The sequence below is a fragment of the Nycticebus coucang genome, chromosome 23, assembly GCF_027406575.1.
Source record: "Nycticebus coucang isolate mNycCou1 chromosome 23, mNycCou1.pri, whole genome shotgun sequence".
Taxonomy (NCBI): domain Eukaryota; kingdom Metazoa; phylum Chordata; class Mammalia; order Primates; family Lorisidae; genus Nycticebus; species Nycticebus coucang.
The window spans coordinates 32,513,299-32,539,844 of NC_069802.1; the positions used below are offsets into that span (position 1 = coordinate 32,513,299).

Consider the following 26,546-nt stretch of genomic DNA (forward strand, 5'->3'; position numbering starts at 1 on the left):
ATCCAAGGAAAAAACTATTGATGGGCATGTTTTTTATACAATGTCTTGTGAAATTATATTTCTTTTGTGGGCTTTTGGACAGAACATTTCTAAATAAAATGTGTTCCAATAGTAAGGTTTTTCTAAAGCCGTTCCTTGGTTGGTAAGTGCCTGTCGTCTGCTTAGCCATGCCTGCACTCACATAGTGATCATCTCTCTAACTCCATGATTTATTTTGGACCCAGAAGAAGTTGAGCAAGACAAATAATGTTGGAGGAGCCCTGTGAACCTAAGCGAGCTGCCAAGGACACAGGTGAAGAAGGGCAGGGAATGCGTTTCATAGCGCGAGGCAGAGCCGCCCGAGGGATAAGGTCTCCAGCCTGCACAAATAGAAAAGTGAGTGGTTTGCATATCGGACGCATCAGGTGTTAGGATTTGACGCAGAATTCCTAAATAATGTATTGTTTGCCTTTTGGAGAAATTAGAGGGAAGGAAATGTCCTTCTCTGACTTGACATGTGATAGCAGAGAGAGATGGGAAATTGTCATGTCCTAAGCTGTTTCCGAAAGATACTGTTGGGGGCAAGGGTGTCAGGGAGGTAACAAAAGAACTGGGACAGCCCAAAGCTGGCCTGAGAAAAGAGGCCTTGGCAACGTGCTTTTGAATCGGCTTCGATTTCAAAGCTACATGCAGAGGGAGGGGTGACAACTTGGCAATGGAAGGTCATAGGAAGACTGGGGGCTTTGGAAGAACCCACATGCTCAGTAGATGTTTATGAAGCACCTGCTGTTGCTGACCTCTTTCTGAGCATGGACCAAAAGTGCTCCTCACACACATGGTTTTGCAGTTTGTAGCCATGGGTCTGGAGACAAAGCACTTCACCTCTTTTAAAAATACCCACTGGTGGCCTCTGAAAATGAGGATCATAAGGCCCAATCTCTAACACTGTTGTGAGGACAGAATGAGATCGTTTCTGAATAGTGAGTCTTAACACCTCTCTCAGCCTCAGCTTACTCATCTGCAAAATGTGGATAGTAATCCCTGTATCACAGAACTATTGGGAGGTTTGGACAGGGTGACGGAGCGACTACTGCTCCAGCCCCCTAGAATACCAGATGGAATTTTTAGGAGTCTTTGTGTTGGATCAGCGAATTCATTTAAGAAAGAATGAACTTCAGAAGAGTCCCTGTGAGGTTAAATCAGAATTTGTCATTTTGGGAAGGTTCTGGGTCTGCAAAGCAAACCTTTATCATGCAAAAGATTCCAAAAGAAAGGAGATAGATGTTGACCCTCATTTCACCTGTTTTCATACCAAATGAATATGTGTTTTAAACCAGAAATAAACTAGGTTCTTTGGCAGGACTTGGGGCAGCAGGTTCTGCCTCTGTTCCCAAGGTATGTAGTGATGGACTCTGCTTTCAGAGTGCCTGTGGGAAGGTTATGTCCTGCTGGTGGCCAGACTGACACTTACCCACACCTAGCAGCAATACAAAACACAACATCCTGATTGCCACAGGAGGCTTGTGGGTTGCAAGAATTTTTCAAGAGCTGCTAAGGAGGACTGACACCAGAGCTACCCAAAATCAAATGTCCAGTTTGGCTGGCAGGCGGAGAGCCTTACCAGGTGTCGTGGCACAGAGAATGGGGGAGACCTTGAATAAAGTGATGGAGACCGCATTTCCAGGCCAGCCCAACCCTCCAGTGTGAGCTCAGACTCTTCAGCACTGTAGGCTTCAGTTGGCACTGCTGTAAAATGACCAAGGCCATCTACAAGCTAAGACACAGGAAAACTGGTGGCATGGCACAGTTCAAGCCTGGAAATGTTAGAATCTGGGAGTTTAAGGGTGGAGCTCTCATTTCCTGGTGGCGGTATAAATTTCTCTTGTTGCCAGATTCCCTGGTGTGTCTTGGAGGGGACATGGCTGCTTACACGAGGCTCTGCAGGCATGTGATGGTGAAGTGACCACGGAGCGATTGAGCCACTAAAAACCCCGGGGAGTCCAAAGCCAGAGAACCTGGAGTTCTGATGTTAATGGGAAAGAGACAAAGGGGGGCCCAGCTCCAGAAGAGAACTCACCTTTCCTCTGCTCTGTGTTCTGCCCCAGTGTGAGGTGACTGGACAGTGCCTCCCACACTGAGGGCTCTTCCTCCCCTTCACACACCAGTCACAGACACACCCAGCTCTCTAGGTGTCCCTTCATGCAGCCAGGTTGACATCTGGAATTAACCATCACGGTACCCTTGTCATGGTATTGAGCCCACCTGGGTAATCCAGAGTCTCTCTTCATCTCAAGGTCAGTTGATTAGGACCTTTAACTCCCTGTGCTCGTAACCACACATGCGCGCAGATCCAGGGGATTCAGACGGGAATATATCTGCAGAGCCACTGTTTGGCTTTAGCCAAGGTATCCACATTTTAACCCCTCCCAAGGCCAGCATTTTACATCTCCCCGCCTTGCTTTTTCTTTTCTTGTGGGTACTTATCAGTCTCTAACATCGTGTAGCTCTCGCTTATTAATTTATTATCTGTTTCCTTCCTTAGAATGCAATTCCCTTAATAGCAGTGATGTTCTTTTCTTTTTCCCAGAGTGTCCCTGCACCCAGAACAAACACATTCAGTAAGCAAGTGTCTAATGAGTGAAGGATGGAGCCACGGCCGCCCAGCCGCATTCTCCCATTTTCATGAAGCGTCCTCATCATTTGCATAAAGTATCCCCATCATTGATGTGAATCTTGCTTTTTGCCAGATGCCCTGGGAGCTCTGGGAGGGGAGGTGGCGCTGATGCAAGCCTCCGCAGGCACACCATGGCAGAGTGGCCAGGGGGCGATTGAGCAGCTGAGCTCTACATTACCGGGAAACAGCTCTTTTCCTCTGTGTCGGAGCGGAGTGTTGCCTGGGAACAGCTCCCAAGAAGGCAGGCAAGTGCCCCAGATGCAGCCACATGCTGGGCACCCAGAGCCGAGAGAGGGACTGTGTTTCTACACCGTACAGCAGCCCCGAAGTCCTCTCGCACAGTGGCCCTGGGGTGCTGGCCCCACCCTGGAGCACACAGCTGCCGTCAGCAGCCTGTGGTTTTCACCCCAGGGTGGGAGGCAGGTGTGTTCCTTCCCGGAGGAGTGATAACTGCATAGACGAGACAGCCATGTTTCTTGGAAACCGTCGCTGACGGCTCTCCAGGAGCATATCCAAATTCCCTTATTTGCAGTAGTGAGATTATAAGGCTCCCTTTATAAATGTTAGTGTTTAAACGTTCCCCTCCTGCGAGCACACAATCTCTTGCTTCCCCAGGAAGGAGAACCGACACATCACAGCCGCTGTCTACATCCAGCAGGGCAGAATGATGAATGTCAAGTGGCTCTGTGGTTGGGGTTGGTCCCCACTGACCAGGGACTCCAAACAGCCTGAGTTTGCCTTTTGGAATATCTGGTGCTTTTGTTTTGCCAAACACATCAAAATGCTGATGTTTTTCTCAGGACACATGGATGAAATCACAGCACTGCGATGACCATGTCTCAGTTTCGGGCACATCCTAGAGGCATTTCTGGGGGGCTCATCACTCATCCAGCCCATCGGTGGGGCAGGAACTGGGGCCCAGTAATCTGTGCCTGCCTGCCTGACCCTGTAGTCAGGCCATCAGCCTCTCCCTGGCACTGTCATCCTGAGATGTGGTGGTTCCTAGTCACATACGCATTTCCTCGGCCTAAGATGTCCTCCCTACTGCCTTAGGAATCTTCTCTTTTACCTGACGGCCTCCTAATTCATCCTTCCATGTCTCTCCTTAAATATCAATTCCACTGGCAGCCTTTCCCAATACCCTGCACCGTTCTTTATTGTGTGTAGCCAGTCTGGAATTCTTGTTTAGCACCTGTCTCTCCCCCCAACAGGGAGACCATGGCTGTCGTGTCCACCACCACCTTGCTGGTCCTTCTCTCCTTCTTGAACTCATAGTGGCCCTTGATAGGTAGCACATGACACATACTGGTATGATTCGCCCCAAGTTACTACGGTTACTAAACGGATAAAGTAAGCCCATTTTCTGATGTCAAATCTGTTTGCTTTTGGTGATTTTTTTGCATCACGTTGCAATGATGCAATGCATCTTCAAGCCTTCATTCGTTTCGTGGACATCAGACCCATGGCTTGAGGATGAGTAATATCAAAAAGAGGTGAAATTGTAGGGTACAGTGCAACTGTCCTAGTGATAGCCTAGACCGGGCTCTGTGATAATTTTATTTGTCAACTTAGCTAGACTGTAGTACTAGTTACCATAGTCCCTGCTCGTCCTTGGTTTTGCTGCCTGTGGTTTCAGGTACCCAGTCAACCACAGTTTAAAAATATTAACATGGGCGGCACCTGTGGCTCAGTGAGTAGGGCGCCGGCTCCATGTACCGAGGGTGGCAGTTTCAAACCCAGCCCTGGCCAAACTGCAACAAAAAAATAGCCGGACATTGTGGCGGGAGCAAATAGTCCCAGCTACTTGGGAGGCTGAGGCAAGAGAATGGCCTTAGCCCAAAAGCTGGAGGTTGCTGTGAGCTGTAATGCCACGGCACTATACCGAGGGCAACAAAGTGAGACTCTCTGTCCAAAATAAATAAATAAATAGAAATATTAACATGGAAAATTTCAGAAATAAACTATTCATAAGTTTTCAATTGCCCATCATTCTGAGTAGCAGGATGACATCCCAAGCTCTTCCTGTCCGTCCTGCCAAGGACACGGCTCATCCCTTCGCCCACTCTATCTACACTCTCTGTGCTGGCTCAGTTATCAGAGCAACTGTCTCAGTATCTCAGTGCACGTATTTATGGAACCTTTCTCTTATAAATGCTTAAGAATGGCCCCACAGCACCAGAGTGGTGATGCTGACAATCAGACATGCCAAAGAGACGCTAAAAAGTGTTTCCTTTATGTGAAAAGGTGAAAGTTCTCAACTTACTAAAGAAAAAAAAAATCACATGCTGAGATTGCTATAGTAAGATCTATAGTAAGAACAAATCTTTCTTTATGAAGAAAGAAAAAGAAATTCTTGCTAGTTTTGATGAGCACCTCAAACTTTATCTCAGGTACATTTAATACACATGGAAAGAAACCATGGTATACGTTGGGTTTGGCTCTAATTGTGGTTTCAGACATCCACTGGGGGTCTTGGAACATATGCACCCTTATATAAAGGGCCACTATTGATTTAATCAAACATTAATCTATGTATGCTGTGAATGTATTTCATAAATGTGACATTTCGTATTAAGTAAAGCCAGTTAGTTACCCTTGACAAGGCAGGTGGGCCTGGTGTCATCACTTGAAGGTTTGAGGAGCAAAATCTGAAATTTTTTTCTCTCTGCAGAAGACAGAATTCTGCGTCAAGACTGCAGCATTATCTCCTGCCTGGGTTTCCAGCAGGAATTTGGGGTTTGGTGATCTCTACAGTCATGTGACCCAATTCCTTAAAATACACGCACGCTACATGCACACCCTATTGGTTCCATAGCAGAGTGACAGGCAAGAGGTGGCATGCGCAGCCAAAAGCCACCTCAAGTCATCCTGGCCCTCATCCTCGGTACCCTGGCTCAACAAGGACTACAGTCAATAATAATCTATAAAATTTACCTGAAATTTGCTAGTACCTCTTTAGGTAACACCACTCTCTAGATGTTTGTTAACATGGTTATGGGGGTATTTCTAGGTAAATATTTTCACTTTCCTTTAGAAACATCTAGCTACTGTGCCCTAAAACTTAGAAATGTTGGCAGAACCCATGGATTGGGTATTTGAGGCAATGGCCTGATGGTCAGAACAAGTTGTATATAGGATAACGTGCTATAGGATGACCAAGCAGATTGGAAATCCTCTGTATCATCACATCTAATGTTCACTTGGTGTGGATGTGTGTGTGTCTTTATCCCTTGGCTGTCCCCCCAGTATCCATGGGGGATTGGTTCCAAGATGCCGCCCAGATACCAAACTCCATGAACACTCAAGTCTCTTCTATAAAGAGATGGAGCATTTTCATATGACTTATGCCCATCCTCCCCTATGCTGTAAATTCAACTCTAGATTACTTACAATACCTAATATAATATAAATACTGTGTAAATAGTTGTTATACTGCTTTGCTTAGGAAATAATAACAAGAAAAAATTATGTACATGTTCAGCGTAGATAGAAACATCCACTTCTTAAAAAATATTTTTGACCTACAGTTGGTTGAATCCATGGATGTGGAACCCACAGATAAGGAGGGCCAGCTGCCTACATATGTACATATGTAGGTCCACACACACATATGTTGAACATTCAGGGCAGGGAATATATAAAATTTGAACAGGTGTGTCTTGACAACTTTCAAAATGTCTTCCATGAAAGCCCCGCAGCCCGGCTCGCTTATGCCTGAACGACAGTAAAGGGGCACAGAGCACTTTCCATACACTACGACCCGCCTTGGGAAGTACTCTCAGGAGATTTCCTCGTTTCTCCTGATGACCCAGTTAGTCGGGTACTACTGTTATCGCACTTCGCTGATGGGGACACTGGAATACCAAGAGGTCAAGTAACTTGCTCAGGGTCACCCGTTACCAAGTAGCTGGAGTCCAGCCCAAGCTGAATTGGCGTGCTCCACCCACACACCGTCTGCATCTTTCTCACGCTGCCTCGTTTCCTACAAGCTGATTGTGTGTCGATCAGAGTCCACCCAGGAAGCAAGACCCACACCAGGCAATTTAACAGAGGAAATTTCATATGGGAAATAATTCATAAAGGTGTGGGAGCTGGGCAAAGCACCACAGGAGGAAGAGGAGAGACCAGGACTGGCAGCTGCCACTGCTGGGGCCAGTGGGCAAGGAAGGAGGTGCTGATGTCAGGGCCCTGGCAGATCTTGGGACCATGGTGGATTTGTCTAGTTCAATACTGCCGAAGCCAACTGACAAGACAAGAAATAGCTGCCTTCTTTGTTTTTTTGCAGTTTCTGGCCAGGGCTGGGTTTGAACCTGCCACCTCCGGCATATGGGGCCGGCGCCCTACTCCTTGAGCCACAGGCGCCACCCAGAAATAGCCTTCCTAAATTCTTTAACCATATCACAGACTGAACAGGAGTCTCTCCAACATTCACGTTCACCCTTAGAAGGTGACCTTATTTGGAATTAGGGTCTTTGCACATGTAATTCATTAAGGATTTCGAGAGGAAATCATTCTGGATCCGATGACTGGTGTCCGTTAAGAAGAGGAGAAGATGTGGAGACACAGAGGGGAGAGCCGAGGGGAGAGGCAGACGCTGGAGTGATGCCACTTCAAGCCAGGGAACGCCCAGGACTGTTGGTGTCCATGAAGCTGGGATTCTTCACTGGAGCGTTCAGAGGGAGCACGGGCCTCCCTGACTTCAGACTTTCGGCTTCCAGAATGAAAAGAATAAATTGATTTCTTTTCTTTTAAACCACCCAGTCCGTAGTACCTGGAAACAAGGGTCCTATAAAACTGATACAACCCACTTCTTACCAGTCTCCCCTGGTGCCTCCGACTGTCCACAATGTCACCTGAAACCAGTTGGCAAAGACAGCCGAGAAGTGACTTGTGGGGATCTGTCTCTTGCCATACAGAGCTGGGAGCAGCAGACAGGCCAACAACCAGAGCACTGTGGAAGTGGAGGCCTGTCTCAAAGGCACGGCAGGGAAGCTACAGTTCTGGGATGAGAAGATATATACAGCGGAGGCGTTGAATGGTCTCCTGGGGGCTGGATGGGCGCAGCAGAGATCAGGGGCTTGTCTGCGCTGACGCAGCCGCTGACGTGCAGGGAGACAGAATTGGCGCTTCTCCCCTGGATGGGTCAGCAACGAAGTCAGCCATGGTCATGTGCCGCATCCTCCCTGTCAGACCCAAAAGTGAGACCAGAAACACTTGCTGAAATGCACTTCCTGCTTAGCACCCCCACCCTCCTCACCGAGTCTCCAGGGCTGGATGTGATAGCTTTCAGGAGTGATCCATTTGCAAAACAATTGAGAAAAGGCAAAACCTCCCCTGGTTGAATCTTCAGATAAAAAGGAGGATGTTTTGAATTTGACAACCAATCTACCTTTAATCCTATCAGGAAATAAACTCAAAGCATAATCTGATGTTTTGGAATTGCATACCTTCTAAGAGAAAGTATTTCCTTCACTCCCTGATTTTCCTCTCTAAGACAGAGTGAGTTTGGTCATGTGCATGCCTGTTACTCATTTTTATCTGCTTCTGAGTGGGGATTATTTGCTTTTGTTTTGTTTTGTTTTTCTTTTAGATTCCATGCATTATCTTTTCGCTACATGTTCTTAATTAGGAGAGGCTCCTTCACCCTTAGATAAGAATTTGTGTCTTAATCATAACTCCCCCCCTTCCTCTGATATCTTTTAAACTCGTATTTAGCCAGCAGAATAAATTGCTGGAAAAATTAAAATGAAACAACCAAAACTCTGGCTTGTGAATTTCAACATTTGTTATTTATCAATGAGTCCTAAAAATGGGTTATTATCAAAGAACTTATTTCCATCCCTAGGAGCGTTTGTCTAGTGACCCTAAGTCTTAGGGAGGCCATGTGACTCACAAAATAGTTTACCAGCCCATCCCACATGGGCCATTGGCCTCCTGGCTCAGTGGGTCTGGGCATTCGTCATTATACCAATGTCCATCTTTTGAGTGCCAACCTTGTTCCAGGCTTTTGTACCAAGGGTTGACTCACTTTGCTTTAAACCATCAAAGATAAGTACCATTCTCTCCATTTCACAGATGAGGCCAATGAGAGGCTGCAATTCTTAAGTAAAAACACACATGTTGGAGGTCTGAAGCCAGAAGATTCTGGTTCCAAAGCTTGCCTCTCTGTGGACACATCAATACCATGTGCAAAGAGCTACATAAAACACAGTGATGCCTTTGAACTTGGTGTCTTAGAAGCGATTTAAGCCACTCTCATTCAGAGAGGTTGACAACGTAGCAGTTGGGAGTTAATAGCACAAGTTTGGATGGAGTCAGACAAACGTGACTGAGCCTCCTCTGTTACCACATTATAAGAATCACCCTCTTTAATAGCAGCCCTGCATGACTTAATGGATTTGGCTATGAATTTCCCCACCTATGAAAGTAGGGCAAAGGTGGTTACGGGTAATGACATAGAGCGTGTAAGGTGAATATTCCAGAGACAAACACAAACTAGGCATTCCATAGCTATTAGTAGGTTATGATGCAACAAATACTTAAATCTACCTAATACTGTGTTACACACAAAGAAAAGTAACACATGGCTTGTCGTAGATAAGATGAACAAGTCCACAAGAAAGGAAGATTTCCAGCACAAATATAAATGCTGAGATGTATAAAGATTAATGCAAAAGAAGCAAAAGAATCCCTTGCAGGCCAGGATGGTCAGAGACAAAAGTGAGATTGGAGCTGGACTTTGGAAGTCTTCATAATTCAGATTGGTGGCACTCTGATGTAGTCTGTAGTCAAAAGACTGCAAACTCATACTGACTCTCAGTAGGTCAGGAGCTCTCTTCAGAATATAAATCAACAACCTCACAGGACATGCTGTGTAGTTCGTCTGACTTTTTTTTAACTTTCTCGATGAAGGAAGCAGTGAATTGAACCGTGCTGTACCTCAAGCTTGTCATCCTGTCATGGAGACATAACAAGCCATTTGCAGCCACCTCCTTAGAATAGCCTTGGTCAGAGGTCAGCAAACTTTCTGTGAAGGGCAAGAGTATTTGGGGGTTTGTGGGCTACATGGACTAGGGCCAGCAACTCACCTTAGAGCACTGTAGACAAGGTAGTTAATCCTCAGGTTGCAGTTGGCCAACTCCTATTTAGGACAACTGGGAAAGAGGACAGAGGCCTCGTAGGCAAGAGAAACACCATGAGCAAAGGTCTGAGCAGTGTGTTGACCTGGTGACCCTGAACAGACCTATGTGTAATAAACATGAAGAGGAGGAGGCTTGAGGTCAGAGGATGTCATTCAAGATAGAATTACACATTGATGGTAGACAGAGCCTAGGATGGGAGATAACCAAATGCTTTTCTGAAGCTCAAGGCCAACTCTGACAAGCACCACTTATTCCTGAGGTTTGAAGGATGCCATGTACCAGAAGAAAGAGTATGGATGTGTAAATGGAAGAGAATCAGATTTCTCCAGAGTTGTCAGGTGAAAAGCAAAATGAAAGCAAACTACTGTGCGGTCTCAATTTGTCAGGCTCTCTCTTACTATGAAGAGGCAGGGTCCTGAGACTGAACTAGGATCTTGCTGCCTGGCCAGGACACACACATGCAGTTGTGCAAAGCATTCCACACAGGGCAGCAATCAGCTATTTATCAAGTGGACAAATTCATCACTTCCAAGCCCACAGGGCCGTGCTAATTTGCCTCCTGTTAACAAATGACTCCTTGCTATACATTTGGCTGAGCTGTTTTCCATCCATCCACCTACCCACCCATCCATCCATCCATCCACCACCCATCCATCCATCCATCCATCCACTCATTTAACAAGTCCCTCTTGTGATTACAAAATTTCACATCAAAAGTTTTGTGTTGGGCCAGAGTGGCAGGAAGGAGGTCAAAAGCGTAGAGGAGCAAGCTCAGCCTACAACACTCACTAACTCTGCAAAACAGTGTCCTTGGAGCTCTGCCAGAGTGAACTGTGGCTTGCTTTGAGATCCTACCTGGACTTGGAAAGTGTGAGAGAGAGAGATGTTGGGCCTGGCTGGGCTCTGTCCCTCGCAGGGTGTCGTGGGATTCCTTGGGGTATCCCTTTTTGCCAGAACCACCACAGCAAGAGACCAAACTAAACCACAATGCTGCGGGCAGGCTGCTGCGGGCTCACAGATTTATAGGCACGGGGGCCGTGTCCTTTCTTTTCAGCAAAGAGACTGGCCCAGTGGGAACTTGGTAGCAGGTTCAACTTGGCAGATGAAATTTTTCTTCAACACAGAGGACCCTGTGTTATTATGCTCAATTCCATTAACATGCGTTTGAGTAGGTGTTGGGAGGTGGGGAAGGCATATATCTCGTAGCCTGGTTCAAGATGAAACAACCAAAACACTGATATTAAAGAGAGGCCGCTACTTCCAGTCAATGAATGGGGCTGTGGGAGATTCATCAAGCTCCAGAAATATACCAAATTCCAAAGACAGGCTGCTGAGCCTTCACCAGATTCTCAAGAGGGTCTGAGACCTCAGGGGCAGGAATGGGGACTCCAAAAAGGAGTGGCTGGTGACTGCTGTAACCCACTCCCCAGCTTGCTTCCTGATTTCATTTCACAACGCCCCAGGCTTCTGCCATTGTCAAGAAGGTCTGGCCCGCTGCCGGGAAGTCAGGCTTTTACCCTAGCTAGCTCTGCCACCTACAGCCCCGCTACGCCACTGCCTCCGCCGGGGCAGAGAGGATGCCTCATTTGCATACATGAATTAGGGGAGGGCTGCCTTCCAGCCTGGAAACTCTCCACTGGGAGAAAAAGGGCTTCCGGGATTCTCAATTAGCTTTCAGAGATGCGGGCTCCTTTGGGGTAGGTTACAGTGATGGGAAGATATTTTTACATTAAAGGGTAAGGGACACATGTTGAGGATTAGCACCTGGAAAAAAAGTGTTGCCCAAAACCCTCCTTCCCAGAGAGGAAAGGCACTGTAAGAAAGAAAGATAATGAACTTGTGGGCTCTCACAATAAACATAACTCTCCCATTTCATAGCTTGCTCAAAGCTGATAGCCTTCCCCGGGTTCACACAGGGCATTTTTGCCATTCACCTGTCATATAATAAAAAACATTTGCTTCAGAAGGATTTCCTGACACATCAGAACTTTAAACTCAGGGTAGGCTTTTTAATATGCTTAAAGCATTTTTAAGAGAACAGAATATTCTTTCAGGGCAAAGATTGTTTTATTTTTATTTTTGTGCCCCCAGCAGAGTGCCTGACAGTTTGGGGAAAGCTTAATAAGTGCTTATTCGTTTAAAGTAATAGAAATGTGGCCAGGGGCGATGGATCACACCCGTAATCCCAGCACTCTGGAAGGCCAAGTCAGGAGGACCACTTGAAGTCAGGATTTCAAAACCAGCCTGAGCAAAGTGAGACCCTGTCTCTACTAATAATAGAAATATTAGCTGGACATGGTGGTGGGTGCCTGTAGTCCGAGCTACTCATGAGTTCCTATAGTCCCAGCTACTTGTAAGTCCAAGGCAGGAGGATAGTTTGAACCCAGAAGTTTAAAGTTGCTGCGAGCTACACTGAGGGCACAGGTGACAGAGCCAGACTTGTCTCAATAAAAGTAAATAAATAAAATAATAGAAATGTGATTTGTTTTGCTTGCTAGGATATGATCATATCTACCGATCAGTTGAACTTGTGCGTTAGATACATTGTCTCAAATTCTCACAACAACATTCAAGATGGGTATGGTTCTGCAGGCGAAACTGAGACCCAGCATTACTCAGTAGCTCACCTGAGAATACACTCTTGGTGACAGAGTCAAAACCCATCCCCAGACCCCTTCGCTTGTAAACTCATGCTCACACCACTCCACACACGCATATTATGTTCATTGTAATCTCGGTTACGATAAGTAGGAAATGAACCAAATGGGAATAGTTCGAAGACCTTTAAAGACTTTTTTATTATTAAAAAATATTTCCCAGTCCTTAGAATTTCTCTGAAAGCTTGTCTTACTATCCTCGCTTAATAATTGATGGAAACATCTTCTTCTGGTGCTGTCTGAATCTAGCGGTGGTTCTCCTTTGAGAGATAATCACTCTTCCATCCACCTGCAGAGATGATTGTGGAATCTTTCACTCCATTTGGTCTTGGGAGCAGCAGTGGCTTAGGGAGCAGGGAGGTAGTCTGTAAATTATGCAAGTTTTGATTTCCAGCAAGAAATTCTTAACAGAGGAATATGCGCCTATAGTCTTGATCATGTTGCAATATGGAGTTACTGCTACAGTGATCTTGCCTCTTTCACAGGTTTTTCCTTATTGCATTTTACATTTCAAAAATGACTCCACAGTGAGCAAGAAGGAACATAAGATTGAAGATCCATCCAGTTCTCATGACTTCTGCAGGAGTGTCAAACCTTTTTCCTTTTCTGCTGCACTCTGGAAGATTAACAGCTGTCTTGGGCCACAGAGTAAATACACAAACACTCCTGAAAGCTGATGAGCAGGAAATAGTTCCAAAGTTTTGTGCATATGTTTTATGAAATCTGACACCACAGACAAGCAGAAAAGTCCTCACAACATCAGCAGGTGGCCTGTGGGCTGCAGATTGCACGCCGCTGCCTTACGTCCTGCTTGACGGGGCTTGGTTGGCTTTATCTCCTCGGTCAGGTGCTCATGTTACTGGTATTGCTCAAGCTTTGAAATCTTGTTACCTTCCAAAGAAGCTTCACATGAAAGGAAATTACGATTGGCCTTTAAATGGGGCTAGTGGTTTTAGCAAATTTAGATCAATGCTAGGTAAAAAAGAACTGAAGAACCTTTCTGGGTGAAGGTAATCCGGGTTATCATGCTTAGAATGGAGAGGGAAGGAAGAGAGCATGAGGAGGTGAGAAGAGGATGAAGTTAGAGCTGGAAACCACCGGGGATTTGGGAATGCCCTGCTGCCTCTATTATCTATTCCAAAGCCCAGAATAGGTAAGATAGTGGACCTCAAATTCTAGTAGTGTTTGACCGAATTCCATGGTGGTATAGACACGGACAAGTGTGACATCTGTCCTCACCTGTGATGAGGAAAAGCTCCTGTCACAAAAGACAGGTTAACAAGAGAAAAGTATAAGGTATTTATTTAATCTTTAATCACTTTATTTAAAGTCCTTACTTGACCTGGGAGCATCCCGAATGAGGACCCAAAGACACAGGGAAAACTCCCCATTTTTCTGTTTAGGTTCCATGAGGAGTGGACAGCTGTGTAGAACTGGGATTGGACAGAGGGCATGATCTAATGCAAATAGCCTGACTAGGGAGACGCAGCAAGACCTGTCGGTTCCAGCTCTCCTCAGCCTCTCTGTGCAGCAACTCTTTCTCCTGGGGATGGGGCAGAACCCTTCCTGGAATGGGGGTCTTATGGGCTAACGTTAAACAAAGTAGGTCGGAGAATTTCTTTATAGTCCGCCCTTAGGCGGGAAGGCAGCGGCAGGTTAGAGTGACAGGTTTAGGGTTTGTGGCTGGCTTTGGAGGAGCAGGGCACTGGTTTCTAGGGACCCCTGTGGGGAAGACAGATTCTAGTTTCTGCTGGCTTTGGAGGAGGTTGAGGGGGGAGAGACAGGAGGGCAAGAGAAAGGCAGAGACAAACTGACTCGTGGAGAGACCTTCACTCCAGGCCATCATTTTCTGAGCCCTCCCAGGGGTTCGAATTTTAAAAACGCAGGTTCAGGGCGCCACCTCCAGACCCAGTGAAACAGGAAGGGCCGAGCCTGGAAATCTGTGTTTTTCATTGTCAGCCCACTTGGTTCTGAGGGAGCGTTCTTTAGATCAGACTCAGGGAAACATCTGCAGAGAAAACGCCTCCAGTTTTCCTGAGAAACCCTCCTTTAAATGCATATGTTCACTTGAGCCAAACCTGGGAACACAGAGATAAAAGACATCGTTTCAGCATTCAAAGAACTCGTGACCTGGTGGCAGACGCAGAGTGGGAAGCGTGTGAAGTACGCGGGGGTCAGGCCAGGGGCAGAAGGGGCTGGAAAACAGAAAAGAGGCACCCGAGGCAGCCAGCACGGGGACAGGCACGCATCTGGGAAGAGGCTTTGAGTCACTGTGTCTTCGAGGATGAGTGGGCATTAGCCAGGAAGAGGGAACGGAATTCCAGGTCGAGGGAGCTTAGTGAGCAAAAAGCAGTGTGGCCTGTAGGGCCATGCTCCAGAGGAGGAGCAGCGTAACGGGAGAGTCATCAGGAACGTAGGCCGGTGATGCTGAAGACCACACATCTGTCTTTTTAACCAAATGATGCTTTGTCACATGGGAAGGTGAAGCACCAGTATTTGCATCTCTGTGATTGCTACAGCAATTAATGGGTCATTCTGAACTGAGGGCTCTGTCTTACATACGGTAGTCTCTAGTCTTGGTGCAGTAGTGTTCGGATAAGCTTCCAACTGAGAAGGATTTCAGGAACATGCAAGGCAATCTGAACGCTCTACCTTCTGCTTCCCTCATTTACTCTTCGTCCTCAGATGTCTTAGATCAAAATAAGACTAAAAAAGTCTAACCAATGAGGGAACAGGTGACTGTGTAAGGAAGCACAGTAAAACCGCCCACATTGAGTGAAGGCTTACAGGTGTTATTTACAGTGATGTCATGTGTGAAATTCAAGAGCGCACGAATAAAAATAAAATAGCCTCCATTACCTGCCTCTCTAAGAATTAGGATCAAAACGCATCCAGTAGCTGCCACTCCGCTCTCAAAAGTTTAGAAGTTCAAAGATGAATCTCACCGCCAGATAACCTGCATAAACCAGCATTATAACTCACAGTGTGGGGTTGTACAAACAAGAGCAACAGCCAGACATCAGAGTGGAAATCAAAGCGTACTGAAAAAAGAGAGGGTTTTTTTGTTTTTCTTTTAACCAGAGAGAGTCATTTGAATTTGGCATAGCGCTACATATATCTACCCCATAGTCTGAATTGAAAGTGTGTGTGTGTGTGTGCATGGGAATCACATTCAGCTGTAATATACCATTGTAGATGATACTATTACTAAATTAAGTGGACACAATTGAGTGTTGGTAATATTTCTTTTCCCTCAGACTTACATAAAGAAAATCAAAACTGGGGTACAGGGTGGGAGGTGGTGGTGGGAATATCCCGTAAGCTATTTAATTCATTCCAGCTGTTCACATTGTTTATTTATTTCTATATTATCATATGCAACACCCCTATATCTTTGAACCCCTTGCAGTTGTGTGTAATACTGGAGCCAATGCAGGAACTGATGTCGAGACATAAAACTTACAACCTCAGTCCCCGAGACTGCCTGAAGACCTGCTTGTTTCAGAAGTGGCAGAGGATGGTGGCACCGCCAGGTACACCCTTCTTCTTCACTCTTTTTCTAAACACATTTTCAGAGGCTTCTGGGGATGAAGTGACATGAAAAGCAAGGGGGTGATCATAAATTTATCAGAAAAAGTAGTTTATTAGGGATGTATTGATCATGATTTTAGATACAAAGACATTCAAATTGTAATGAGCAAGCATTCTTAAGAATTACCTCTAGTCCCCTCACTTGCCTGAAACGCAGAGAAGTAAAGTTATTCATTCAAGGTCATCAAGAAGGTCATGGGCAAAATGAATGACCCATTTCTCAATCCAGTGGTTCTTCCATGGGACTAGACTGCTAGCTCCGACTCAGGCCTGTTTTTGGTTTTTATGATTGACAGAAGTTATAGAAAGGAAAAGAGATAGGGAGGAGGGGAAGGAGAGAGACAGAAAGAGAGAAAGAGAAAAAAAGGAAGGGAGGGAGGGAGAGAGAAGGGAGGAAGAAAAGGAGAAAATAAGGAAGGAGTTTGTTCTATTTTTTAACATATTATTATATCCAAAGGTCCTCTGATCATGAAGAGAATACATAAAAGATTTCATTTCTGAGGGACTTTACCTAACAATTGCAATCAGTGTAACCTGGCTTATTGTACCCTCAATGAATCCCCAACAATAAAACAAAAAAGAAAAATATAAATAAATAAAAAAAAAAAAGATTTCATTTCCCTCACTTCCCTAGATTGCAGTTTAGATACTGTAGTCTCCTGCTGGGGTTCTGAAATTACTGCTTCAAGTCATCATCAATTGTCTTTCTACCTCACACATTTTTGCTCCCAGGCATGTGTTGGGGCTCATTGATCATAAAAGCAAAATGTATCCATTTGCTAAAAATTATTTTTATAAAAAGTAATTATTAACTTGAGGCACATAGCTTTCTGAATCACAAAATTATAATGGTCACCTTCAGCTGGTAATTGGCCAGGAGTTTTATATAAAATGAATATAGTGAATTTAACAAAGTACACATATACAAAACGGAGAAAATAGGTGTTATTTTATATAGAATAGTTGCATCCCCATCTTAAGGGAATTTTTTAGAATATGATTTTTTTCAAAAGTCTTAAATTGGCTTTACTTTCTCTTTCAATTATTAATAATATTTTATGGATAAAAATACTCCAGTCGGCTCGGCGCCTGTGGCTCAAGTGGCTAAGGTGCCAGCCACATACACCTGAGCTGCCAGGTTCGAATCCAGCCTGGGCCTGCCAAACAACAATGGCTGTAACCGAAATAGCCGGGCGTTGTGGCAAGTGCCTATAGTCCCAGCTACTTGGGAGGTGGAGGCAGGAGAATCACTTGAGCCCAAGAATTAGAGGTTGCTGTGAGCTATGATGCCACTACACTCTACCCAGGGCAACAGCTTGAGGCTCTGTCTCAAAAAAAAAAAAAAAAAAATACTCCATTCACTTACCAACTGCTTTGAGCACCTATATTTTCTAGCATACATGTATAATATAATTTGTAAATTATTATACATTCATTCATTCAGCAATTATTGATTAAGCTTCTACTAGGTGCCATGAGTGGCTCTAGCTAGCCACTGAAGTATAACACTGAATGAAACTGTTAAAAATATTGAATCTTCACAAGAATCTTGTGAGATATTTATTGTTATCCCTATTTTATATAGTGAAGCTTTATACAGTCTATTCAGTAGCTAACAAATGTAGGAGGATTATGTCACGAATTCTTTTTTTTAAGTCAAAGGAAAAAGATGCTCATCAGGAGCAGATCTGGGCATCTGCTTAACTTTAGAACATCTTGCTTATCTCTTCTCCCAACACCATGATCTAGAACAATACTAATTCCTGGTTCATCATCCTTCAGAACAAGCACCCATAACTCTGTGGAAGGAAAGGATGGATTCTTTGATAAAAACTAGTGAGCATAAGGGTAAAAATATTTTGAAAGAAAAAAATGTAGATAAGTAGGAACATAATTACCATCTTTCTCGTCAAAAGCCAGAGGTTATTTGGTGGACAAAGTGGTCTTTGAAATGAGCCTTAAAAGAGAATCCTCCCCCTTGTTCATCAGAAGCAGTATAGGTATTTTAAGAAAATGTTACAAAGCTCTCTTACTCAAGTCCTGCCTACCTTACCCGCTTTCCAACAGAGTTGGGTCTAAAATAGTCTTAACAAAAAAAACTCTTTACTCACCATTTCCAACTCATTCCATAACTTCTGAGAGAAAGCTTTTGATGTTTTCTCATCTCCAAAACAAAGATCATAATAATAGTTCTAATTAATAGTATTGTTATTAATATAAAATAGTTAATACATAGGAAACATTAATAATAGTGCCTGTATTGCATAATGCTCTATATGTCACAAAGAAGAAACCAAGAAAATATATTCCTCTTACTACATATTACCATGGACCCCTATATTCCATTAATATGTTCCTCCTTTATTCAGGTCTAAAATATTTTTCTCTATTTCTGAATAGGCCTTATTTGAAGAGGTCTATCTTCCCTTCAGTAGTATGCTGACTATACCATACTTAGACTTTTCTTTTCCAGAAATTTTGAAATTAATAGCATTCATTAAACACCAGGGTCCAAACTGTGGGTATGGCTACTGAATTTGAAAATCCCTAAATTCCTCATTCACAGCTGATAGCACTGACATTTTGCTTGAGAATCCTATCAAGGTGTATTAGAGGTGGGTTGTAATACGACATTTAGCCAATAGGGGCCACTGTTTACCCTAGGGATCCCAGGAATATCCCCTTTGTTATAAAAGTAATGTGTCTGTGGGAGGGGAGGGAATTGTCCCAAATTTTCTAAGAGTAGAAATTCTAGTAGTATAAATTCAATTATAAAAGTGATACTTACAGTTCACCCTGAAATATATTTTTAAAATTAAAGTCATATGATTAGAAAAAACCAATTAAATAAAAATTATTTTATCTACCAAGAAAAGAGTTTTACACATTTTGTGCCAAAAATAAATCAATAAATTTCTCCTTTTGTTTTCTGGCTGTTTTGAAAAGCTTTTTAAACATGGAAAATTTTTAAATAGTCTACTCCTCAGTTTATAAAAAGCAGCCCCATTGAAGGGATAGTAATTTGATGGCCTCCCTGATGCTCTTGTGCTGGCATCAATCCTTTTCCAGACACATTATGATAGGTCCCCATATTTTCGTTAAGGTGTGTCGCCACCTTCCCTCTTCCATATTGCAGCAGAACCCACAAGGCAACCAACCACCAAACGGAGGAAAAGGAAAAACTCCACCAGCAGCACATCAAATAGCAGCGCTGGCAACAACGCCAACAGCACTGGTGGCAAGAAGAAGACTGCGGCTGCGAACCTGAGTCTGTCCAGTCAGGTACCTGTAAGTCTCACTTTCCTGTTAGGCCTGAAATCCTGCCTTTTGCCTGCTTCCTACTCAAGGGCCCAAAGTAAAGTCTTTTTTGGCTGCAAAAAATACAACAGCAACAAAAAGTGGGGAAGGGTGGTTTGGGGGAGGGATGAAAGGCAGAAACAAAGGTTGGGATGGGAGGGAAATCTCTGCCTTGGAAACCTTCCCCGGCAAAGTGGGAATTAGGCAGGAATATTAAGAGTCACACTGCAATGGGACCTGAATTAAAGAGCCGTCAGAGTCACAGACAGGAGATATGTCACGTAAGGTTTAATTAAAATCTCACTTAGCAGTGTGTCTGGTGGCCCTCTGAGCACCATCATGGGAGACCCCGTGCTCCACTGGAAGCTAGCTCCTGGCGCTCAGTCTCCGTACTGTAATTTGACTTGGCCTCCCAACATGGGCGCACCTCTTATTTTAAAGCCCAGGTAATTAACTTGCAGCCACTAAAACCACAGCTCTGGGGAGCTCTTACTTCACCCATCTCATTAGTTCAGGGGAGGAGCAGCCCCTGATTTGGTCTCAACTGTCTTGATCCATTGACCTTTTTCTTTCAATTGAGGGTCTTGACTAAGGGCTTCTTCACACTGCAAAGTTGACAGCTGAGGGTGGTCCCCAAACACCAAAATTGTTCTTCATCTCCTATTAATTCTTCAACGCTGTCCCTTGTGAACATTCCTTCCTGCCCCCTGACTCCCAGGCCCAGGGTTTGACTCTCAGCTTTAATTCCCATGCTCCTTTAAACCTTCACTGTTCCTTCTCTGCTGCCCTTGTCACCTCACCCTGTCCCCAGATGTTCTGATTGTCATTTGAATCCTGACATTTCCATGGTGCTTCATGGAAACTCACTTCATGTTTTCAGAAGTTGCCCTATTCCTCATTATATCCCTTAACCAGTACAACTTTATGTTTTCTGTACTTACCAGAGACATTTTTTCCCTTCTTGGTCTGTCATCTTCACCCTTCTTGCTCTAGTCCTGTTCTATCACTTCCAGGTAGAAATTGATCATCACACAGAAAGTCCCACCTACTTCCAGATGTGCCTTTCCAATCTGCCCTCTCCCACTTGCACCCACTTTCCATTTATCAGTTCTTGTTGGCCAAAACCAGCCCCATCAGTACCCTGAGAATTCCCAGGGTCATTGGGACTTCTGTCTCCCAAGCGCTGTGGGCAGGGGCATCATTTCCATCCCATTGCATTAGAAAGAAGGTCATACAGGGAAAGGCCAGCCCACTATGGGAGCTGTCATTTTAACTTTAAGACCATTAGGACTTGTAGGACTCAGATAATGCAAATAGCCCCCACCTACTCTTCTATTTTCTGACTAGACTTTACACTTGTCACCCCTCAAGGTGAGGGGGTAAAATTCAAAAGGAAAAACTGAGTCTCTTTATTAAGGTGTTAAGTTATGGTCACTCTTGATGAAATTGGAAAATGCATAGATGTGAATAAATCAACTGAAAAAGTATACACAGGTAGCCCATTTATTCATCTAATCCTGGAGTTTAAGACATTTCAAAGAATTCTAGAACTGTGATATAGCTACTTAAAGGCATAGTAGTTGCAAGAATACAATAAGTTCAGAAAATGTTTTCTGAGCTCCCACACTACTGCAGCTTCTAGAAATACCAAGATAAAAAAAAAAAAAAAAAGATTTGGGCCCTGTTATTAAAGAGCTCATCTAGGTTTGTCAAAGAGGTTTTCTCTCTCCTGCCAGCCCACAAAGCACTGGATTAAGGAGGGTCATAGAGGCTAGACTGAGTTTTTGGGTCATCCATTAGTGATGTCTGCCTCAGGCACAGAAGTTGAGAGTAGCAGGCTACGTGTCATTTATTTTGACATACCTTGTCTAGTCAAAATAATTTCAGTTTAAAGAGCACACAATTTTTTTTCTACTCCATTATGTTCCTTTCCTCCAAACCAATAACTGCCTTTTAGTAGATGATTCCTGTGTCCAGAGGGGTTTTGGTGAATTGAGTCCCTTTGGACTTTGTGTGAGCAAGGCATCCTTCAAAAGGAAAAATTGAATGTTATCATTATCTCTACCCTATGCAGTTGAAGATGTTTTAATTCAGTAAAACTCAGATGGCCAAGAGAGGCAGGGAAGACAACCAGTTGACGAAAATATGCAAATTCTTATGTGTCCTTGAGTTGAATGGATGTAACATAATAAGCCTTGGATGCTTGAGGGGACAACATCTTTTAATTCCGTCTGCTGAATTATCAACACTATCCTACCAGCTAAATAGAAATGCTGTCTGCAGGCATCTGCTGCCTGGTCCAAAGGCGTGTGCCAAAGTGTACCTGCTGTGGCAGAGATGTGTGTGTCTGGCGAGAACTAGGGTTTAATCCTTGGATTCTGCTTCTCACTCCATGAGCAGGGGCTAGGAGCGATCCCGAACTGCAGCCTCAACCCTGGGAGGGATGGAGACCTGTGTCATTCAACAGCAGTGACCCCTTCTGGCCAATTTAAGGAGAAGCATTGAGGGGCCCTGAAAGGAGTCACTTCCAGTCCTCCTCAGAGGTTGGTGGTCCTTGCACGGGGGATTAGTGAGAAGATGTGAAACGGGCAAGAGCTGGTGGCACCTCCAGGCTTCCAGCCAAGGAGCAGAAATTAGCCTTGTGGGGAGCTGAGGGCCCACAAGCCCATGGAACACACAGGATAGAGATGGGAAGGAAATGTACTCTGCTGCCGATGTTGGGGGGATTTTAAAGATATGGGGGTGGGGGCCACGCTGTGGGGGCCACATCCCTAGTTAGAGGCAGCCCAGACTGTGTGTTGTGTCTCCATTGATTTTGTGTGAGGATAACAAATCAAGACAGCCAGGGTAGAGGTCCACTGTCTTAGCCTAGAGGTTTAGAAGAACAAAGTAGAAACATGTGCACAATGTTGTAAGTGGTCTCAAATATCTATGTGGAACGAAGCTCTAGCTTGCCACCCACAGGTGCACAAACACACAAACTCACACACACAAAACTGTATATTGGCTAAGATTTTTTTTTCATAATCATAAGGCAAATTTAGGCTGCTTAAAAACATCTATGGCCAGGCATCTTTTCCTGCTGTTCCTGGAACAAAGATTTAGCAAACATACGGAAGCCTCTGTATGGCTCCACTGCAGAGCACGGATTTCAGAGTACTTTTCTTGAAGGACTAATACCACGAATGCATCTGGAACGTCAGGGACTGTCTTTCTAATATCATGCTTAAGTTGGCTGCTTCTTATTTTTCTCCTCCTCATCCCCTCCCATCCTCTGTTGATGACCTTGGAGTCACGAGACTAACGCAGACCCACGTGGTTGGCTCTAACACCCCTCTCCTGACCCGTGACACCTTATGCATGTGTGTCCCCAGCCCTTCAGAGTGTGCTGAGCACACGAGTCACAAGATGAGATTAGCCCTCGTGTCCTGCTCTGGCCAGTCTTCCCTGATTCTTTCCACCTACCTCTGTTCCTGATCATAAGCTCAGTCTCCTAATCACCTGTAGCTAAGTGGCCCTTTGTTTTCATCTTGAACACCGCCCAATGAGTCAGAAGGCAGCCACTCAGCTAACTGAGTAGTGTCTGTGTCCCTGTGGTGGCCATATTCCATCTCAAACCCTGTTGTCGTTCTTGCCTGTCAGAAAGACCGTGTCTATTTTGCATCTCGTGAGTCTCCTTCCATGGTTGCTGTCACTTCTGGCTCCTCTTTGCATAATCAATGCGCTCTCAGAAGCACACATCTGAATCTCTGCTGCCACCTTCATTGCTGGGTTTACCAGGTTCACATTTTCTGCACTTATTTACTCCATCTGGGACATTTCTCTCTAAAAAATCATTTTTACCCACTCACACTAGTGACCAGTCAGAAAACATAGTTTGGAAAGCTATTGACTATCTCCCCTAACTCAAAGGAGTAAGAGGAAGGAAATAAATAAACAAAACCAGGTTTTCCTTTGCAAAATACACCAGGTGGTAATTAAAGAATTTACTGGGCACCTACAAAATTCTAGAAGGGATTTGGACATCCCACCAGTCCTGTCTCATGACATGTTCTATTAAACTGATCCAAGAAACCTCTCTGGGAAAGTCCAGTGGAAAAGACTTCTGCCCAGTTGTCAATGGGTTTGAATGAGCCTCCCTTCCAGGACCAACCCCACCCTCTCCTCTCCCAAACCGTCAGGCCCAGCCCTGCTTCCTCTGAGTTCAGTGGAGACTGATAGCAGTTGGCCGATTTCCTGAAGTTACTGCACTGTTCAGTAGAGTATTGCCTGGAGTCTACCCAGATGGATCGACCTGCCAGGTGTCCTGTCCCATATGGGGTCACCCCTCAACCCACCATGGTCCCCTCTGTATACAGAGCCTGGAGCTCGCCCTGTCCTGGCATTTTTCTCCCCAAGGCTTTGCCAGTCTGGCTCTGGCCTCCCTGGTGTCCCCAGCTATAGTAGGTGGCTACCTTGTATGCATGGAAGGACAATTTGTACTTACAGGACCAATTAGGTGGATTCTTCTCACACACTCCTACCTCCGATGACTATCAGCCTCATCGATGTGATTATAATGAGTGCTCTCCATCTTCCTTTTATGGCTCCAGCTGGACAGACTGGTTCTCTTTACTGCCCAGATGGGTGGCAGGGTTGCCTGTGTGGGGATAGGTGACAGGCACCATGAAATAACAGATGGTAAATTCAGGGCTTGTTGGCAATCAGCAGGTTTTTGCTAATGACTTAATTAGCTATGCAAATTGTCAAATCAGTGTGAACATTGTTTTTATCGAAAACTTTACCTAAATTAATTACCATAATTAAGTAGCAGAATGTCAAGGATATTGGCTGCATAAAAGGGCCTGGCTGAGTAGAGAAAGAGAGATTCTGTCTTCATTTAAAGCATAGACCCTCCTTGGGACAGAGAAAATACCATTTGGAATGGGTCTTGTGAACACTGCAAAGTCTCAGCTTGCTCGTGCCTCTGGTCGCTGTTAGCATCCAAAGCCTCTCACAGGCCCTAAATAAAACTGGCGGATTTTTGGAGGTATTGAGAAGCACGCAGCTGAAGGTTCCACTGCCCTCTCAAAAGTCCCCAGTGTCGGCAAGTTGAAAAGCGTGGATTTTTTTAATTTTGAAAAATCCATTTTTTTATTTCTGCAGATTGCTAGCATTGCTCGTTCTCCGGTGTCAGGCTGCTCACTAAGGACATAAACTCGCGTGGTTGTTACACGTCAGGAGGCGATGTTTATTTCCTGTAGAAATCCAATATGCATCTCGGCCCCCGACATTGAGACTTGACCCCGTTGTGCAGCGCGCGCGTGTGTCCTAGGTCCCCCAGCTCCTCCCACTGTTGTTTTAAGCTGAGCTTCTCTCTCCCAAGGTTTCCCTGTAATAATGTCAGCTGCTGTTCACAGGATGTGATGGTGGTAGGAGAGCCAACTCTGATGGGAGGTGAGTTTGGGGACGAGGACGAAAGGCTAATCACTAGATTAGAAAACACGCAGTATGATGCGGCCAACGGCATGGACGACGAGGAGGACTTCACCAATTCACCCGCCCTGGGGAACAGCAGCCCGTGGAACAGTAAACCTCCCGCCACTCAAGAGACCAAATCAGAAAACCTTCCACCCCAGACTTCCCAATAAGACGACCTGCACCAGATCCACTGTCACTAGGGGGTCACCATTACACCTGCACATCTTTACTTACAGGAGAGGGAAGAGGAGAAATAAAAACTTTTCCGTGCAAATATCTATTTCTAAACTACAATGATCTGATTTTCTTTCTTTTTTTTTTTCCCCAAGTGAAAGGATTATTCCAAATAAGCTTCCATGCCCCTCCCGTGGAGGCCTTCACAGGTCCGACAGATACTGGCACTGATCGTAATTAAAATGAGAGAAAACGTTAGCGCAACTCCTGGCACGGTCTTAACAACGTGTTCGTGTTGAATTTCCTTCGTATGCAGCAAAGGCCGTATTGTCCATAAATGCCCAGTGCTCAGCACCTCATTCATATGCCGAACCTAACTACAAATGACTTTTTAACCTTGTAAAATATTTTCTGCTTTTTGACTTTCATCTGAGAGTTTCTTGTTTCAGTAAAAAAAGAGAAGAAAAAAATCAGCTTTGGAACGTAATTTAAATGTACCTTTATTATTTGTTTTTCCTTCACGTATTGCTTTCATTGGGCAACAGCCAAGGGGGCCCAGTAGGGGAATTTATGGAGGAGCTGGTGACAATCGGTGCTTCAGTAGGAGCTGGCATGATGAGGCCCTGGTACTGAAACAAGAAATGTCTTTTTGTCATCAAAGATGCCAGGGCAGGTTTTTATGCAAAGAAAGACAATTGGACCCTTGAGAATTGATGCATTTGTAAAGTCGCTGTTGATCCAAATATTTCCAAGCCATGTAATCCATTAATTTTGTGGGCAGTTGAATAAATCTGAAAATTTTTTGTGTTTTTCATTGTATCTGAGTTGGCCATCCTTTCTTTTCACGGTATATTTCTTGTATGATATTTTTTTGTAAAGCCCTCGCCTGGTTCTCTTATGGGGACTTTTCTTTTGAGGCGATTCCAGTGTATTTCTGTGAAACTTTATAAGAGAGCTAATTTTTCCATCTGCATATTAATATGTTCCTCCACACATGTAAAGACACAGTGGCTCCGTGTGTTATAAACAGCTGTATTTTATGTATGCTTTACTGGTAAGTGTGCCAATAATAAATTGTGTTAATAACCAAGGCAAGTGGATCCGGCTGTTTGTTTGAGTCCGTGTGTAGCAGTCAGCCCACAGTTACAGGAAGTATTGAGCTATGATTTATGGTCCTGACTCCAAATGAGGTAGAATTATAAAACCCGTGTGAGGGGGGTTCACGGCACACACAGAACACGCTCCGATGCGTAAGTTATAGTAAGTGGGCTCATTACTTACAGACAGGCAACGAGAGACGACAGGAGCCGGGACTCATTTCCTGAACTCACTGGGTGTGCTCCACGTGCACTGCAGCTAAGGGACCCTGGGAAGCAGCCTGGCCTGGGCTTTATACGCTGCAGTCATATGTCACCGGCTAAGACACTGAAGACCATCCTGTTTCGGGGGGGTGGTGATGACACAGCTCAGGCTGTATCAGCCAGTCACCCCTGGTCTCAGGATGTGCCCTTCCCAGGATGGCACCGTTACTCTTAACAACTGCAAGTGGAAAGGGGAGACGCAGGTCAGTCC

General features: G+C 44.7%; 1 protein-coding gene across 10 annotated transcripts in view; it reads left to right on the forward strand.

Moving 5' to 3' along the window:
* LDB2 (LIM domain binding 2) overlaps positions 1-26,064 on the forward strand; it is a 338,074-nt gene extending 312,010 nt beyond the window's left edge. Inside the window, exons 6-9 of one of the 10 annotated variants that reach the window (XM_053577589.1) lie at positions 15,862-15,985; positions 19,180-19,331; positions 21,741-21,883; positions 24,486-26,064. In XM_053577589.1, the coding sequence (XP_053433564.1) occupies positions 15,862-15,985; positions 19,180-19,331; positions 21,741-21,845 (381 nt within the window). In that variant the 3' untranslated portion in view covers positions 21,846-21,883; positions 24,486-26,064. The remainder of the gene's footprint in view (positions 1-15,861; positions 15,986-19,179; positions 19,332-21,740; positions 21,884-24,485) is intronic. The other 9 variants (XM_053577592.1, XM_053577591.1, XM_053577590.1 and 6 more) reach the window with 9 other exon arrangements.
* Positions 26,065-26,546: the final 482 nt, after the last annotated feature.